Source organism: Pseudorasbora parva, chromosome 9 (genome assembly GCF_024679245.1).
Source record: "Pseudorasbora parva isolate DD20220531a chromosome 9, ASM2467924v1, whole genome shotgun sequence".
NCBI lineage: Eukaryota > Metazoa > Chordata > Actinopteri > Cypriniformes > Gobionidae > Pseudorasbora > Pseudorasbora parva.
Window position 1 is genome coordinate 2,546,334 of NC_090180.1, and position 18,003 is coordinate 2,564,336.

The following is an 18,003-nucleotide window of genomic DNA, read 5'->3' on the forward strand; positions in this document are numbered from 1 at the left end:
GGTGTGTTTCTCCCATCCCCATACAACACAACTCCTCTGTCTTTCACTGCTCTTTAAGAACATCAGTCTCCTCGGCTGTGAACCGCTCCTGGCGTGCGTCTGGTAAATACGCCATAATAATAGCGATCCATAATGGAACTTGCGCAGCTGCTTTTAAAGGGAATGTTGGATGACGCTCTGATTGGTTTATTCACGTTACGCCCAAACCACACCTATGAATAATGAAGCTACTTCAGACCAACCCATTTTAGATCAAGAGCCATTTATCCCGCCATTTATCCCAGATCGTTAAAAAAGCGCCCTTTATATTTTTGATTTATGTATACATTTTATATGTTCAAGTTCAAGTTCAAGTTCAAGAGTTTTATTTGTCACATACACAGTTATACAGAATACAACCGGCAGTGAAATGTAAACAGGTCCATTGACAGCAAATAACAATTAACAAAAAAAGCACAATAAATTATAAAATAGGAATAGGATAAGGTGATATATATATACATATGTAGAATTATGAATAAATCAAGTAAAAGAAATAAGAGATGTGGAATAAAATAAGTGAGATAAAGTAAACTGGAGACTATAAAAATAAATACGTGGATAACGGAAGTGCAGGTTATATATATATATTCCAATTTATTCCCATAAATTCCTGCTAAATTTTCAAATTGGAATAGTTTCCCAAAATATTGGAATAGTTTCCCAAAATTCCCCAGATTAAGATCCCGAGGAAACCAACGCAATCTACAAAGAGCATCGCAAACTAACGTCTGGCTTAAGATGTGTTTTTTTGGGTGGTAAATAATGTCGCAAACTGACAAGCGTAACCCTCGGTAAATCACCTTGCGTGATTAACTTAAATACTCTCCTCCCATAAGTTTTGCGTATGAAAGGGAAACTCCTACAAATGCAATAATGCAAAAATAACCCGTCCACACCTTTTCAGCACTAATTTATCACAGTGTGTCTTTAGAAAATCCTGAGAGTATTTTTTTTTAACGGCAAAAGAAGGTTTTGAGTTGGCAATTGGCTTTAAGAAAAGTTTCCGGCATTTAAAAAAATACTTTAAAAATAAAAGGCATATATTTACTATTCATACAGTTTCTTACATCCTTGGCATAAGTTTAGCTATTATCAGACATTCATTTTCTCTTCTCCCTCTGGCACCCAAATAATAAGTAGGGCAGCATGTCCCAGTCGTGGGTTCAAACCTTTCAATGCATCTCTTGCAAAATGTTGCACGTTACCGACACTAATTATGATGTTACTTATTGGCGTATGTACGCAGTGAAGCTGCAGAACTTCAGCGACAGGGGAGACAAATGAAGTGGTAAAGCTAGAGTGAACGCTGGTAATTAACGACTCAAAGCGACGGAAATGGGGGACGGTGCGATTGCGTGCATACTAATCAGACTGAAACTAATAACGCCACTCAAGCTCAAACACATACAGGTACAGGAGATGCTCCTCAGCCCAAGAATATTTATCTGGATTTCAGGCTTAGCCACAGATCAAAAATAACTTTTATGTGTAAAAAAAAAAAAAAAAAAAAAAAATTGATCTTCAGAAGAAACGGCTATAACAACCTCCCTTTGGGATAAACCCCATTTCGTGAGTGCCCTTTTCCTGCCTTCAAATCATATTGCTTCTCTGCCTTAACTTCTGTGATTCATATTTAATGAAGCCTTGAAAAACTCATCCACAGTTCATGTTAAACAGCTGTACGAAAGACACATGATGGTACAGTCAGGCTCAGAGCAGAACTCACTGTTGCTTTGCTGAACATTGTCTTTGGAAAGTGAAGACTTTTATATTTGGTCTCATGGTTTGGTTTCTGTATCTTTCTTAAGGGGAGGAATCACTCACGATCTTCTTGGACAAACAGAAGCTGAGCAAAAAGTCAGAGGGCAGCGGGAACAGCTCTGTGGTCTCCTTAGAAGTCTTGCACCAGTTGGCGGCGTCTTATTTTACAGACAGAGAAAGCACCCTGCGAAGACTTCACCACCTGCAGATCGCTACATCTGCCATCAAGGTAACAGACGACTCAGCTTCTTTCTTTTTAATCCATCCTTGCCTGGGAAAACCCAGACAACTTCCGGCCATTTTAGATTTGCTCTGCAAGTAGTCTGGCAAAGAGCCCATTCAAACCCATTTTCAATCCATTGAAATCGCGGCACCAATCAGAAACGTTTCACGTTTCACGTCAGAAACGTATCAGGGCCTTTCACGATGACGACAGTGCAGCGACGATGAAATTATAATTAGCAATAATTATCAGGGGCCAATTGGGTACAGATTTACCAAATTTACACTTTTTTTAATAAGTAATAAGGAAGGAGTAATTTTACCTCCTTTAATAAGGAGTTTTGAAGTCATCATCTGATTGGTTGAATTCTACAGGATGTCCACAAGACCTTTAAAGATCTGACTAGAAAAAAATGCCGTGACGCCAAACCCCTCGTGGAAGAAGAACGCCGTCGTTTTAAAACAGTGACAATAAGCGCTTACAGGATCAACTAAACGCTGGTTTTTCAAAAGTATGTGAAGATTGCGGCTCCCTTGTTGCAGTAAACCGGCACAGCATTCTTGAATGAATCATTTATAGATGCACGTCGGCCTGTTATCGCAGAGACATTGATAACCCATCCATCGACGCCCCTAAACATGACACGAACAAAACAAACTGTAATTGATTGCGTTACATGTCAGTCAAACAAAACATCCTTCTGGACCAATGAAAGTAAAAGAGTCCAGTCTTGTGCTGAAGCTCTGACTATGCAAGACATTTACATGTATGTATTTGGCAGACGCTTTTATCCAAAGCGACTTACATTGCATTCAAGATACACATTTTTTTATATTATTGTCAATTATTGCTTTCCCTGGGAATCGAACCCATGACCTTAGTGTTGCTAGCGCCATGCTCTACTGGTTGAGCTACAGGAAAGATAGACAGTTTCTATTGATCTATAAATCTTTGAACGCAAAACATTTTCAGTTTTGCATGCTGCTTATTGATGATCAATGTCATTTGTATGGGTGAGGTGGACAAAGTACACAACTTTATTACTTGAGTAAAAGTAAAAGTACTACTAGTCAAATATTACTCCGTTACAAGTGAAAGTTGTAAAAACTGATTTTTACTGGAGTAAAAGTACAGAAGTATTTGTTTTCAAAAGTACTTAAGTATCAAAAGTAAATTTCCTTTTTTATGCCAATGCATTATTGTATTATAGTTGTATAAATGCACATTATGCCATCATGGTTTAAGCCAGTCAGTGATGCTCCATCTGACATACTAGCATACGACTAACTTAAACTCATTTACATACTTGTAGAAAAGTTACAAAGCTGCTGTCACTTTAAGGCCGAATGCACGGATCCAATACACTGATACACATCTGATATTCTCCCAGCTTTACTCTTCTCTTCCCAGACGTTTATATTTTTTATATTTTATAAGACATGCATCAAATATATGCCAACTAAACTAACCTTGATTTTTTTTACTGAAACATACTTTCAAAGGATGGTTATGCCACACTTGTGCCTAAGAACCGTCTTCCATTTTGCTATGAACTGATCAGTGCTCAAAAAAAGCTGTATAAGAGTGATTCCTGATAGACTGTCTGCAACAAAAACAAAACCTTTTAAAGAAGGAAAAAATCATCCACCGACTTTCAGAGCTGCTACAGAAACGACTTTCGACCTTGATAGAAATGTAGTGGAGTAAAAAGTATGATATTTGTCTTTCAAATGTAGTGAAGGTAAAGTCATAAGTTTCCAGAAAAAATAATACTCCAGTAAAGTACAGATACTCAAAAAGTGTACTTAAGTACAGTACTCGAATAAATGAGCTTAGTAACTGTCCAGCTCTGGTTTGAAATGTATGTTTGTTGCCATGGTAACTCTTTAGCAATTAAGGTTCTTGCATTTGCAGCGACGAAATTTCCATGATGTGTCAAGTGGCCCTTGGTCTAACTCCCAGCTGCTGAGTGGGTGTAGAAATACTGGTGACTGCAACATCACGATTCCTTCAGAGGAAGATCTGCATGACATTATGCTACTGAACTGAGACAAAAATCATTGACTTTTTAATCAAGATAAGCACCTGCTTGCATGAAAATATAGATTTATATTGGGGTTGGAGATGCTGTCACTTGCTAAAAGATCATAATATATTTTTGTATTTATATAGCACCTTTTTTAAGTACTCAAGACTGCTTTAGAGAGTAAGCAGGGAAGAAATTATGACAAACTTTGTTTGTGTTAATATGTTTTTGCTTAGTATTCGACTTACTAATTACATAAACATATTTTCACTTCAATTGATCCAAAGCACACTTGCCAACGTCGCAAAAGCTGATCATGCAATATTCCTGATCGTGTTTTGTAAGTCACACTAACGCTGTCAAAATGAAGTAGTGCTGTAGTAAAGACCACCTAATCCGAGACCAAGACCAGAACAACACTCCTTAAATTCATAAAGATCCATAGAGCTGTTACTAATCAAATGAAATTATCAACAATGGCATTCATCTTTGCACTGCAGTGGTGGTACAGAAGATGCATCTGAATTGGTAAATTACAAATGCATAAATAATGTTGAGAGAAAATTACAATATCATGTTTGCAGTCATGCTCAAATTTATGAAAACAGCTCTCCTGATTTTGTGATATTGCTTAATTATAGCACGTTATAATATAAAAATCCAGATCTCATACAAGTACTTTTTTGCAAGAGAATATTTTGTATTAATTTTGGTGATATTACAATCCCTGAAACCTGACCCAATTCAAAATGAAAATGCCCTGATAATTTACTCGTCCCCATTTCATCTAATATGTTCATGTCGTTCTTTCTTCAGTTGAAAATAAATGAAGTTTTTTGAGGAAAACATTCCAGGATTTTCCTCCTCATAATGGCCTTCAATGGGAACCAACGGCTGAAGGTCCAAATCAATGAGGAAGAGCTTCAGAGACTCTGATGATCCCAGAGGAGTAGAGTCTGATCCAGACTAACCATCAGACATTTACAACACAAATAAACATTTATACACTTTAACCTCAAACACTCGACTTCGGTGTTGTTCTTCTTCACGGTGTAGGACATTTTTACATTTTCATTTATGCATTTGGCAGACGCTTTTATCCAAAGCGACTTACATTGCATTTTAAGGACGTTTTACATTTTTGTCAGTTCTTGCTTTCTCTGGGAATCGAACCCATGACTTTGGCGTTGCTAGCGCCATGCTCTACTGGTTGAGCTACAGGAAAGCTACATCATCGGGATGACATCATCGCATCGGAACGGTCACATGACACAGGTGGAAGTGCCGACCCACTGCCAAAAAAAACTCCATCTCATGTTCTCCTCCAACTGTAAAATCGTCCGTCATCAATGTTTTACCTTTATTTGTGTAAAGAGTGTTTGATTTAGTCTTTGCACGTTCATTTTATCACTGGGCCACTTCCTCCTGTGTCATGTGACCTTTCCCACGTGATGATGTCATACGCCGAAGTCGAGCATCTGAGGTTAAAGTGTATAAATGTTTATTTGTGTTGTAAATGTCTGATGGTTTGTCTGGATCAGACTCTATTCCTCTGGGATCATCAGAGTCTCTGAAGCTCTTCCTCATTGATTTGGACCTTCAGCCGTTGGTTCCCATTGAAGGCCATTATGAAGAGAAAGTCCTGGAATGTTTTCCTCAAAAATCTTCATTTCTTTTCCACTGAAGAAAGAAAGACATGAACATATTGGATGAGATGGGGACGAGTAAATTATCTTTATCGTTGGTTCCCATTGAAGTCTATTATGAAGAGGAAAATCCTGGAATATTTTCTATAAAAAACTTCATTTCTTTTCGACAAAAAAAAAAAAAGACATGAACATCTTGGATGAGAGAGGGGTGAGTGAAATAGCAGGGCATTTTCATTTTGAAGTGAACTATTCAGGGTTCTAAATTAATACTGAATTAATATTGAATGAATCATCCGTTTGAATGAATCGTTTAAAGACTCAATGACTCACTCATTAAGACGATCGCCTGCTGCCACCTACTGGAGGTTTAGTTTCATCTTTCCAACATTTCTTATTTGTATTTTTAAACATATTTAAAACAATTGTAAAACATTATTCAATGCAGTTGTTGTTGTTGTTGTTGTTGTTGTTTTATAAATTTTATTTGATTGGTAACAGCCCCATAGTGCCTTATTCTAATTTAATTTCTAGATTAAATGAAAAAAAAAAAATCAAATGAAAGCTAAAGCATAGCCTATATTTAATAAGATTATGGAAAAATACCTTCATAAAAGGTACAAATATAACAAATATGCAGATTTAAAATATGTTAAAGCTGATTGAACACTGGTGAGAATATTGCTTCAGAATAAATCATATTTACCACACACGCACGCACGAAAGCATGCACGGACACACGCACACGCACACGCACACGCACACGCAAACACACACACACACACACACACACACACACACACACACACACACACACACACACACACACACACACACACACACACACACACACACACACACACACACAGCCCCTAAAACTACCCATGACAGGAAACATTCTGCATTTTTACTTTCTAAAAAAAACTCCTCCTGTTTGATTTAAAAGGCTTTTTTTTGAAAAGTGGGGACATGGGTAATGTCCTCATATTTCACCCTCTCCTGTAATACCTGTGTCATACCCAAGGCATTATACACATTTGTGTCCTCATATGTCACAAAAACATGCCCACACACACACACACACACACACACACACACACACAATCCGGACAAGCACATTTTTACCCTGAAAAGTGAGTCTGTCATTCACTTGTCCGAAGGACAAACACATGAAAAGGCTTAATGTTGAGCCCTGTAATTTACTTGAGTACTCTAATTTACCTCTTTATATGTGTTTTTCATGCCAACAATGTTAATAAAATGATCAAATGCATTCAGTGGCACTCATAATTTCTCTTATTTTTACTGAAAAAAATCAAAATCAAACTTGGCTAGTGGAAATTCTGATCTAGACCGAGACTACAAGAAGTACCACAACACTAAAATGAAATACGCCATTTTCAAACACTGTCAAAGCCAACCTTTCTACACAGCGCATTCAATCCTGTGAAGAGTTTCAGCATAAAAAAAAATAAAAGTGTCTGAAATGAAAGCAAGAAGAAATAGTAACAGAAACGATGACTCTGTGGGAAGATAATGACTTTCTCTTCAACATGCTTTTCATTAGCCTGAGCTTTCCCTACACAACATCGGCGGAGAAGTTCAATTCAGCACGTACAATTTCATTTCAATATGACCACGGACCTACACGCTCATCTGCATGTATTTGCAGCAAATGTGCACGAGATGGGAAGCTCTGTGGTCGGGATTGCAAAATGCATCGCGTTATTCAAATTAGCATGGATGTACCATTTTGTAAAAATATTATAAAATATTCTGCCTGTGCATGAGAGAAGTGCATCGGCAACAGTAAAGGGCACTTTGTGACAGACAGACCTCATCAAATCATATCTGTGAAATTGTTTTGCTGTGGATTGTTTTTAGAGAGCCTTCTAGCATCGCTTTAGGAAGCAGTCCGTCCTGCAAAGGGGTTTTTGTCTGGGGAAGCTAATGAGACGTTACGGGGCTATAGGGCCCACCTTTGACGGCTTTCTTCCTGCACCCTGTGTGCAAATCAGCCTGATGAATTGGGCACCACAGCAGAAGTGGGTTATAGCGGGCTCATCAATAATGCCATAAAGGATGATCAATTACACCCTCCGCTCAGAAACAAAGTGCAAAAGCACACCAGGAAGCAGCTTCTGGGGGACATCACTTTGCCTGGGTGTAATCAGATACCACTTAAGACCAAAAATAGCCTCAGATCCAAAGCCAGGTTTAGCGATGATCAGATTTTACAGGAACAAACAATCCCGAGATTAGCTGGTCTTCACGGATCAACACAATTCTCAACGGATAAACTTACACCGCTTTGGAGATTCAATATCAGCACATTTACGTGTGACTTCATAAAGTTTTCCATTAGGTCCAGATCTACAACTTGACTCTCGCCTCTCTCTGTAATATAACCATTTGTCATAATGACATACTATTAACAGTCACCTCTGTGTAGGACACGGATCTCAGAGTTACCGCCAAAGCTATATGGCCGAGTACATGAGAAGCATATAATTGTAAAGACCAATGTTAAAAGACTAGGTACATGTCATTAAAGGTGACACTTCTTTAAACACGGAAGGACGTCTCACTTGTCCAAAGGGTACTGGAGTGAAAATGAAAGGCACCAGAATCAATGCAAAACGTACAATCACGCTTGCTTCTGTTAACCTTTCTTGCATCATTTTAAAATACTCTGACAGTGTTTCCTGCACTATTCCAACACACTCTCACTCCCAACTCATCGGTATTAACGCTTGGTCTGAACCCTTCAGTGTTACTTTTTAATGCCCTTTAGCAAATTTTTTCGACGCACAGGTACTCCATTGATTTCAGCTGTTTGCCCAATGCGTCACACACATAGACTGTAAAAAAATATGGCCGTAGTGTCTGTGACGTCACCCATAGGATTTCGATAAGCCGTTCTGAAGTGTAAAGTAGGGTCGAGCTGAGCGCCGCCATCTTGTGAGCGAGTCATCGCGTGTCACTCCCGGATGACAGAAAATGGGCAAAGAGGCGGGACGTGGGCGGAGCTTAGGTGACGCAATGACTATAGACGGCGGATAAATGGCTAAACCGCCTGTCACTCAAATTAACCACGCCCTTAATTATACAGAACTTTAAGGCTTTATATAACGTAAATGAATGAGTTACAAAAAAAATCACCCCCCTCACAGTCATCATGAAGATCAAAATTAGCCGTATAGGCCAAAACCACAATTTGTCCTAGGCTGTAAACATGTTTTTTTCTGCTGTAAAGTTGGGAATTTCAACATGGGGCTCAATGAGATTCTGCTCATTCTGGAGCCGCTCTAGTGGCCAGTCGATGAACTGCAGTTTACATTACTTCCATATTGGCTTCAAGAGAGATCGCGGGAGGTTGCCGCTTGGTCACACATTTAATTTTTTGCATTTGTAAAAGTAGACATGACTTTATGAATATTACAAAGCTACTTTTATATTTTAGAGCTAATAGCCCCTCTCCTACCCTAAACCTACCCACTTCTCAACAATATAAAACACACAACAGCCAAATAAAAGTACAGTCACTGGTATTTATTGCAAAAACTGACCAAAACAGTATAAAAGTATTAACTCATATTGCATTCCAAGTCTTCTGAAGCCATACGAAATCTTTATGTGGAGAAAAGAGTGGATGTTAATGTTTTTATCGCTAAAATGAGGATCCTGCCGCTTCGTGAACACACACACACACACACACACACACACACACACACACACACACACACACATGTTGGTCTATGTGGTTTACAGGGACTCTCCATAGGCGTAATGGTTTTTATACTGCACAAACCGTATTTTCTATCCCCTTACACTGCCCCTGCCCCTAAACCTACCCATCACAGGAAACATTCTGCATTTTTACTTTCTCAAAAAAACATCATTTAGTATGTTTTTAAGGCCGTTTGAATTATGAGGACATTTGATATGTCCTCATAAACCACATTTATAGAGTAATACCAGTGTAATACCCATGTAGTTATACAAATTTGTGTCCTCATAAACCACATAAACAGGCTCACACACACACACACACACACACACAAATCTCATTCAAAAGATACACCGACTCTTTAGCATGAAGCAATCGGTCACGAGACATTAAAAAGCCAATACAATTTCGCTCACAAAGCTGACGGAACGCACAATAACTATTTTCGTCGCATTGTAAAATGATAGTCCAGCCGCTGTAGTGAGATGGGCTGTGTGTCGATGTGTTTAGGGCCTTTATGGGTCTTGTGAGTGGGAATGGACTGAATGCCAATGGAGGCCTATCTGAAGCCTTTCTCAGCTTTACACTAAAATATCTTCATTTGTGTTCTGAAGATGAACGAAGGTCTGACGGCTGTCCAATGACATGAGGGCGAGTAATTAATGAAATAATGTTCATTTTTGGGTGAACTAACCCTTTAGGAGCAGAATGTAAATGAGCACCAGTATATAAAGGAGGGAGCTCAGAACCCTGCACCATTTATGTCAAGAGCCGCCTCTAGATAGTTGGCACTGGTCAAGCGACCTGACAGCGCCGTATAATCAACATCAGCTGTCAAATTCAATGAAGCTCAGAATCTGCACTTAAACTCCCGTCACATGTCATGAACTCCTAAACTGCTTTCAGAGCGCATCTGCAGTCTTTAGCCAACTTTGCCTTGCACGGCAGAGGCAGAGGCATTTTTGACAAATGAGTCAACTTGATATGCATTCCTCCAGCATTTCAATTGACAAAGAATAGGCTGCACTCCGTGGGAGTTTTCAGGACCCGTGGATGATGTGAGATGTTAGAGAAATGGAGAGGAGAGTACTGTACCCCAGGAAATCATTTCCTTTGTTATGCCCTTAAGAAAAGCATGCCGAGGAAGCTGCGGAAACACAGCTCCGGTAAATATAAGATCAACAACAACACATGACACTCTCTGAGGAGGCAGGGTGGAAAATGGGGGATTTCAGTGTTATCCGGTTGTTTTGTCAGGTATGATATCATTCCTTAAATAGATGTCAATATTAAGTGCTGCTGATAAAACTTTTGGAGAGGAAAAACAGCAGGATGACAAGTAAACAAGAGATTTTGTTAGGCTTAAGATGGAATAGCTGGCTGTATTGGTTTATTCATCCTATTTGTTTATACACAGTGACCTACTTTCGTACAGCATAATATATTTAGACATATAATAATAGTTACTCAGTGTTTTAATAAATGCTTTATTAACATGTGTTCCTACTGTAGTAGGAACAAAGGGTTAGTTTATTAACCCTTTACTTACACTTTCTAAATGATCATATGAACCACAGACTACAACTATATATATATATATATATATATATATATATATATATATATATATTAGGGGTGTAACGGTTCACAAAATTCACGGTTCGGTTCGATACGATACACTGGTGTCACGGTTCGGTTCGGTACGGTTCGGTATGTTTTAGATAGGCCTACAGCAAAAAGAAGAAAATGGCAGATAAATTACCTTTTTTTATTATTTTTTTATTAAAACTAACAAAGTATGATTTTTTTTTTTACATTGAACAATGATGGAGCTATACTTTACCCATCTTCTATGTAGTTACAGGAATAAGACATTAGCTCTTTACATTAGCGTGTGCGGTGCGTGTTGCGTTGCAGGAGCCCCACACCCTGCTTTCACATATGCTGCGTTTGCAGTCCGCAACTGATCCGCTGTTGCATACCACAAACACAGCATTGATTCATCATTTTTTATTTAAAATCCAAAAGTTTTTACTGAACATGCCTCGTCAGAATTCCAATTCTCTTTGTTTACTCTTTAATAGAAGTCAGGTTACGTAGCCTACTACATTTAAACAACATTTTATTAAATTCATTTATTCATATTTAGATTTAGCTCATACAAGTGGCAAAACATTTAAACATAGTTTATAGCCTTAAATCACAAACATTTTAAATTAGAAACTTACAATAGCCTATTCAAAAACAGCCGACTCTCGTCTTTTCTTTCGTTTTTACACACTTTTAAAAGAAATCCTGCAGGTCAAAAAGAACTTTGCTTTTCACCTTCAAGAAAGTACGAGTGCTCTCCGTTATGGCACTTTTTTTTTTTTACTTAAATGCCAGGTAAGGTGTCATTTTGTTGCTTTACATGAGAAAAAAAAAGCCATGTGTTGACTTTGAAACAAGAGTATATTTTAAATTATATGCATCTGTGGTGAAATTACTAGATTTTCGCGTCAGTACATGTTTATTTTAATGCGAACAATGTTCTACCACTTTAATGCAGCAACGCAGCGCAGCAAAAAATAGACTCGGTACGAAAACGATCCGTGCACTGCTGCAGACGCAACGCTCCTGGAACGGACTGACGGACAGCATCTGTGTGAAAGCTGTGATCCGTTAACATGGGTACGGAAAAAAATACGCACCGCACACGCGATGCAGACGGAGTATGTGTGAAACGGGCGTCAGGTCTCATATCCGCGGCTATAAATGGACCACTCGCCGCGTCTTTTGCCATTTGAATACGTTGGAATGTCTGTCTAAATGCTGCGGGGATAGTTTGTGGCTGTTTCTCCTTTTTATCGTCTTGTTGTCGGCGTAAATGAGATGATTGACATGACATTAATTATTCCCGCCGCTGTACCATCAGCAAATGCGACATACCGTTGTTTTTTTTAATCCATCACTCTTGCCAACACCATCATAGCTAACAAAGAATCCAAAGTTCACCCAAACACCAGACCTGTTGGTTATTGGAGGATCTTCTATTTCTGGTTTGTTAAACACAATTGCCATTTTGCCACGAGCATTCAGCGCGTAGCCTACTGAGTAAGCGAGCACCTGACTGAGCAGCCTAAAACATATTTGGTGTTTTTTTTTTCTTTCACTTCGGCGGTGTCAGGGGCATTGGCTGTTACGTCGTTTTGGTTATTGGGCTACCTTGTTGAACGCATATTATTATATTTCACACACTTTTTTATTTTCCAAATTTAATTAATTAGTCCAAGAACCGTTCGGTACATAATGCGTACCGCGTACCGAACCGAAAGCCTCGTACCGAACGGTTCAATACGAATACGCGTACCGTTACACCCCTAATATATATATATATATATATATATATATATATATATATATATATATATATATATATATATATATATATATATATATATATATATATATATATACACACACACACCAATCAGGCATAACATTATTAGTGGGTGGGATAAATTAGGCAGCAAGTGAACATTTTGTCCTCAAAGTTGATGTGTTAGAAGCAGGAAAAATGGCCAAGCGTAAGGATTTGAGCGAGTTTGCATTAGTATATAGTATTATATATTATTATTATTATTATTATTATTATTATTATTATTATTATTATATTATTATTAATAGTATTATTATAGTATATAATTCATCATTTATAAAGCATTAATAGACATTAATAGGCAGCTTATAAATACAGATATAAATGCTTTGTTCTTGATTTATAATTATATCTATAATGTGTTTAATAATTGTATTTTCCTACTTTATAAATGATCAATTCATCATTCCTAAATTAAGTATTACATTATTTACAGAGCAGTTATTTAGTTGTCGTCTGTGGTTCATATGATCATTTAGAAAGTGTAAGTAAAGGGTTAATAAACTAACCCTTTGTTCCTACTACAGTAGGAACACATGTTAATAAAGCATGTATTAACACACTGAGTAATTTTTATTATATGTCTAAATAGTAAGAGGTACAAATGTACATTTAAATAGTTTATTAACCCTTTACTTACACTTTCTAAAATATCATATAAAACACTGACTCCTAAATAACGGGTTTGTAAATAATTTAATACTTAATTTAGAAAAGCTAAATTTATTTAGTATGAAAATACAATTATTGAACACATAGATATAATTATAAATCAAAAATAAAGCATTTATAGTTGTATTTATAAACTGCCTATTAATGTCTATTAATGCTTTATAAATGATGAACTATTTACTAATGCTTATATATGCTTCATAGCATGAGTTATTACAAAGTGTTACCCAAGATTGTAATGGCTAGACGACTGAGTAAGAGCATCTCCAAAACGGCAAAAATAATGATAATAATAATTTTGCAAGGGGTAACTGTACTTTTACTCAAGTAATGAAGCTGTGTACTCTGTCTGCCTCTGACAAAAACAAACATGCCCACCCACCCACCCACACACACACACACGTTTGTCTTTGTGAGTTGTGGGGGCATTCCATAGGCGTACAAACCGTATTTATATTTATTATATTATATTTTAAACTGTATTATCCCCCTGCACTGCCCCTACCCCTAAACCTACCCATCACACACACACACACACACACACACACACACACACACACACACACACACACACACACACACACACACACACAGAGCAATTTGGGGTTTGGTGCTTTGCTCAAAGACACAGGGCCGTGCACAGGGGGGTGGCCCGGTGGCTAGAGCCACTGCCCCTATGCCCTCATCGGCTAAAGTGCCCCTCTTGTATGGGGTTACTATTCTGACACAATTCTGCGTGCGCAAGATCATATTTTGAGCGCGCAAAAGGGCATTTCGCGCGCGCGTGAACTGAGTTTTGTGGAGAAATGTTCATTTAGCAAATGAGAAAGTATTTTGAGTTAACGAAAATCAATTTTGCATTTAAAATAAGCTTATTTGGATGTGCGCTGACGTTATATTTCACATGTGCAACGTCTCGTTTGCTTGCGCTCGGATACCCGCATTGACTGCTCCACGGCTCACTTAGCATAGCAACACAACTCAACGTTATAATATGACATAATTCATTTCCAGCCAAATCAGGGATGAGACTGCTAAATTCTGATAGGCTGGCTTAACAACCTCTCACAAGACTCCCTGCATTACTCTACAGCGGACAAGGAAATATACATGGTGGAAATATACACGGAAAATCTAATTTAACACTGTTGTAAAGTCTTTTACATTTATTTCCAAGTTCAAATGTCTACCATTTGACAAACAACCATTCATTTCTTATCTTTTCTAAATTAATATAAAAGGAAGTATACTACATGTCCATGTTTGTCATATCATATGTATATACTCAGAATGACAAATATGTATATAATCTGAAAACACTGAATGAATGAAATCCCATTGTAATTTAATCAAGTTTTATCGTTGTAACAAACCAAATATATTTGTATTATATGATTATTATCATATTTTTATTATAAATATGATGTTACCTCTAAGATTGGACACCCAACTTAAGAAATTTACCAGCTGAATCTTACCCATGTCATGTCAACAAATGGAAGTCAGCTGTTTATTATCATGTTAAATATGCCTTTTTACCCCAAATACCATAGTTTACATATTCTGTTATTAAAAAACTGTTGCGTATGATTTACATAAATCATAAACAAGACCTTTGTCTCAAAATATATTCAATAATTTTTGTGATTCTCATTTGCTACTTAAATCTCCAATAAAGAAATTAAATAGAAAAGTGATCAAAGTAGCCCAGAATCAACTTTTTGTAAGAATAATTAGAAGAACATAAATTTAATTAGCTCTAGCACCTAACAATTGTATTTACAGTATGATTGTGAAAGGTTTGTTATTCATTCTCTATATTAAGATGATACTCAATCCCCTTATAGTGCCCCTTTTTTGGTTTGGGCCACTGCCACTCAAAATGTCTGTGCACGGCCCTGCAAAGACACCTCAGTCATTTCCTGCTGTCGTTATTGAGAATCAAACTTGCAACCTTCAGGTTACGAGTCTGACTTTCTGACCATTGGGCCACACCTGCCCTTTCCTCATAAAGAGTGCCGGGTTAGTGAAGACAGTCACGCGGATTAGCGTCTGGTATTACGTGTGAGGTAAACAGCCTGTAGTCCTATGGGGATCAGAGCATTGAGCTGCAGTAAGCAATCATAAATGACAAGTGATCTAATGAGATGTGGGACGAGTGCGGAGGAGGGCACACTTCACAAAAGAGACAGAAGTTCATAAATAAATGATAAAGCGTGCATCTGTACGCGCACATGATGAATGTTTATGCTCTCACTAAAACTGTCATCGTCTTCATACACACTCCACCTCATTTACACGTGTCTAGTGTTAGATTACTGCATTTAAATATGTTTTGAAGATTCATTTGTTAAAATTAATGTGATAATAATTAGTGACAGAGTTAATGTGAAAAAATGTGCCGTCATTAATCAATGATAGGTGAGTTACTTCAGAAACACATCAGATCTATCCATCCATCCATCCATCCATCCATCCCTCCATCCATCCATCCATCCATCCATCCATCCATCCATCCATCCATCCATCTATCTATCTATCTATCTATCTATCTATCTATCTATCTATCTATCTATCTATCTATCTATCTATCTATCTATCTATCTATCTCCCTGTCCATCCATCTATCTCCCTGTCCATCCATCCATCCATCTATCCATCCATCCATCCATCCATCCATCCATCCATCCATCCATCCATCCATCCATATGTGTAAGGTGAGTTACTTCAGATCTATCTATCTATCTATCTATCTATCTATCTATCTATCTATCTATCTATCTATCTATCTATCTATCTATCTATCTATCTATCTATCTATCTATCTATCTATCCATCCATCCATCCATCCATCCATCCATCCATCCATCCATCCATCTAGGCTATCTATCCAACGTTCCATCCATCCATTGTTCTTTTTTTTCCATCCATCCAACGAACGAACATACAAACAAACTGAAATATCCAAACTAATGATTGTCGTTTTGAGGCCATGGTCACAAATCCATTGGATTTTCTGTTGGATTAATGTTGTATTAGCCACAGAATTTGATTTTGATACAGAGACCTGACAATGATGTGTAAAATCACAATTTTTATGACAACGGCTGTCAAAGCAGAGGCGGCACCATGAGCTTCCAAAAGTAGTGGGGCAAAATTTGATAGAAGAAAGCTGTTTGTGCTGGTGAAACATTTGCAAGATATTTCAGAGCATTTTACAGAGACAAATGAAGCTGGCTTATATTTTATTTACAAAAGACATCTAGTCATAGTCTATAGTGTCTGTATACACATACAAATATTAAAGATCCCTTTCAGTATAAGGTTATGATACCATATCCTGTCACACTCACAATCATTTTCATGAGCTTCAATGTTTCACACTTCATTTATTAGCTTTGCTAAAATTTAAGAAGAGCATCAAATTGTAATTCAACAAGGTAACAGCAGCCAGTTTTACATGTTTGAAACCATAAATATGTTGTGACAATACTCAACATTTACTGCTTTTGTGAGCTGTCAGGTTTTAAACAGTTTCTTTTGAGCGAATTGACTGAAACAAAAGCAAAGTAGATGGTGTTGAAGTGATTATGGAGTTGAAATTACCCGTCAGACTCATTTACTAAATCAAACAATTATCACAGTCAGTCGTGTGCCACCAGTGGGGAAAAACAAATCAAGGCATACATATTCATTTATACATATTGTATATTCATTTCTGTAAGTGAGGAGAGCAAAAAATAGCATGACAGGTAACACTTTATTTTAAGGTTCAGTTATTAACTATTAACTAGTTCCTCATTATCATGCATATTACTAGGATATTGTCTGTTTATTAGCACTTATAAAGCACATATTAATGCCTTATTCTGCATGACCTTATTCTACATCCCTTAATCCGACCCAATACCTAAACTTAAACGCTACAAAAACTACCTTACTAACTATTAATAAGCAGTAAATTAGGAGTTTATTGAGGCAAAAGTCAGAGTTAATAGTGAATATGTGTTCCCCACACTAAAGTGTTACCCTGTGACATATTATACCCAAAAATTCAGTGACTATCAGTAATATATTGATAAAGATTTGGGCCCAAAATGATTCCTTCACTTGGAGCTAAACTGGTGTTATCTTAAATCTAACAGCTGATTGATTGAATGTAATCCATTACATCCCTTTCTATCAAAGTTATCCGACATTATCAAGATGAGTTTATTCAGATTAACTATTGAGTTCTTGTCATATTTGTTATTACCGTTTTCTAAACTATAGCGAATAATCTGCGATAATGTGAGTAAATGTTGAAGGTGTCTGAATACATATTGGTATATATATATATATATAGGCTACACTGTTTTTGTTTTGAACGATAGTCATTGATTTGTTAATTGATGATGCTATAATGCTTAGTGTATGAATATGAATATTGTGAATGAATGAATATTTTTTTTATTTAAGTGTCATGCACTCATGGTGCCCAGCCCA

The 18,003-nt window shown here is 37.2% G+C and overlaps 1 protein-coding gene across 2 annotated transcripts in view; it reads left to right on the forward strand.

The window, feature by feature from the left end:
- The window catches only part of brinp2 (bone morphogenetic protein/retinoic acid inducible neural-specific 2), a 217,395-nt gene that overhangs the window by 97,931 nt on the left and 101,461 nt on the right, over window positions 1–18,003 (forward strand). For both annotated transcript variants that reach the window (XM_067453480.1, XM_067453482.1), the window contains exon 4: window positions 1,851–2,032. In XM_067453480.1, coding sequence (XP_067309581.1) covers window positions 1,851–2,032 — 182 coding nt within the window. The remainder of the gene's footprint in view (window positions 1–1,850; window positions 2,033–18,003) is intronic.